Source organism: Brassica oleracea, chromosome C9 (genome assembly GCF_000695525.1).
Source record: "Brassica oleracea var. oleracea cultivar TO1000 chromosome C9, BOL, whole genome shotgun sequence".
Classification (NCBI taxonomy): Eukaryota; Viridiplantae; Streptophyta; class Magnoliopsida; order Brassicales; family Brassicaceae; genus Brassica; species Brassica oleracea.
The window spans coordinates 21,736,153-21,737,394 of record NC_027756.1 but is presented as its reverse complement, the minus strand read 5'-3'; the positions used below and the strand labels follow the sequence as shown (position 1 = coordinate 21,737,394).

Genomic DNA, 1,242 nt, shown 5'->3' with positions numbered 1-1,242 from the left:
CAAAACATGCAATACTTTTCGCTTTGATTTGTTGAATTGATTAGTGGTAGATATTGGTTGAATCTCGGTGATAAATGATTTGGTTAGGAACCTTCGGTATTAAATTGCTTTGTGATGAATGTTGCCGCTATATGTCAAGTTGAATAGGTTGCTTTGTGATAAATGGTTTAGATATATGTCATGTCTTTGTGATACATGTTTTATGGTTGTCTATAACGTCTATTAAACACATCTTCATCTTCTCATTCTTGTAATGAATTAAACGCGGCTCTGCTCTTCTTTCTCCCGTTCTGTTCTTCTCTTCCTTCTCCTGAGTTTCTCGTCCTTCTCTCTTCTTTGTACCCTTTCAGATATGGATGTCAATCCATATCGAAATTTTGTTGATCTTCTTCAAAGTCAACAAGATAGTAGCTTAGGTTTAGATTCTTCTGGTACTCATCTATTCGGCAGTGAAGCTAACGACGTTACAAACTTGGAAGAAGACACTCCTCTACAGCGCAAGGAAAGAAGGACGTGGACGCCATCAGATGATATCGTGCTCATCAGCTTGTGGTTAAACACGAGCAAAGATCCCGTTGTTGGAAATGAGCAACGGTCTGTTGCATTCTGGAAACGAATTGCAACGTACTTTTTGGCCAGTCCTAAGATTGCTGCCTGTGATAGAAGGGAGGCGGCTCATTGTAAGAAACGTTGGCATATGATCAACGACCAAGTACGCAAGTTTTGTGGCGCCTATGAAGCTGCAACCAAAGCCAAAAGTAGTGGGAAAAATGAGAATGATATTCTCAAACTGGTCCACGAAATCTTCTTTAACAACCATCATAAGAAATTCATTATTGAACATTGTTGGAAGGAACTGCGCAATGATCAAAAGTGGTGTGATCTTTCAACTGCAAAAACTGAAGGAAGCTCAAAAAAAGAGGAAGTTTGAGGACGGTTCACACTCAGCAAGTTCTCAAGCAAATGTAACCGACACTGGTGAAGATGATTATGTCACCAACCGATCCCCGGGTGTGAAGGCTTCAAAAGGTCGTGGTAAGAAGCCAACAACTGAGCTCGAGTGTTTCTTTCAAACTCGTCTCGTTTATTTTATTAATCTTTGTTTTTATGTTTTAATTTTGAAATTTATGTTTAAAATGTTATTTTTATTATGTTTTATTTAATAAAAAAATTAAATTTCTAATTAAAAAATGTTAATTTTAAAAAAAAAATCCTCAAAATAAGAGACTACCATTGGAGACC

The 1,242-nt window shown here is 37.2% G+C and overlaps 1 protein-coding gene across 1 annotated transcript; it reads left to right on the top strand.

Annotated features, from left to right (window-relative positions):
- The first annotated feature begins 352 nt into the window (after positions 1-352).
- Positions 353-931, top strand: LOC106314561 (glutathione S-transferase T3-like). Its single transcript, XM_013752417.1, has one exon. The coding sequence runs from the start codon at positions 353-355 to the stop codon at positions 929-931; it is 579 nt and encodes a 192-aa protein (XP_013607871.1).
- Positions 932-1,242: the final 311 nt, after the last annotated feature.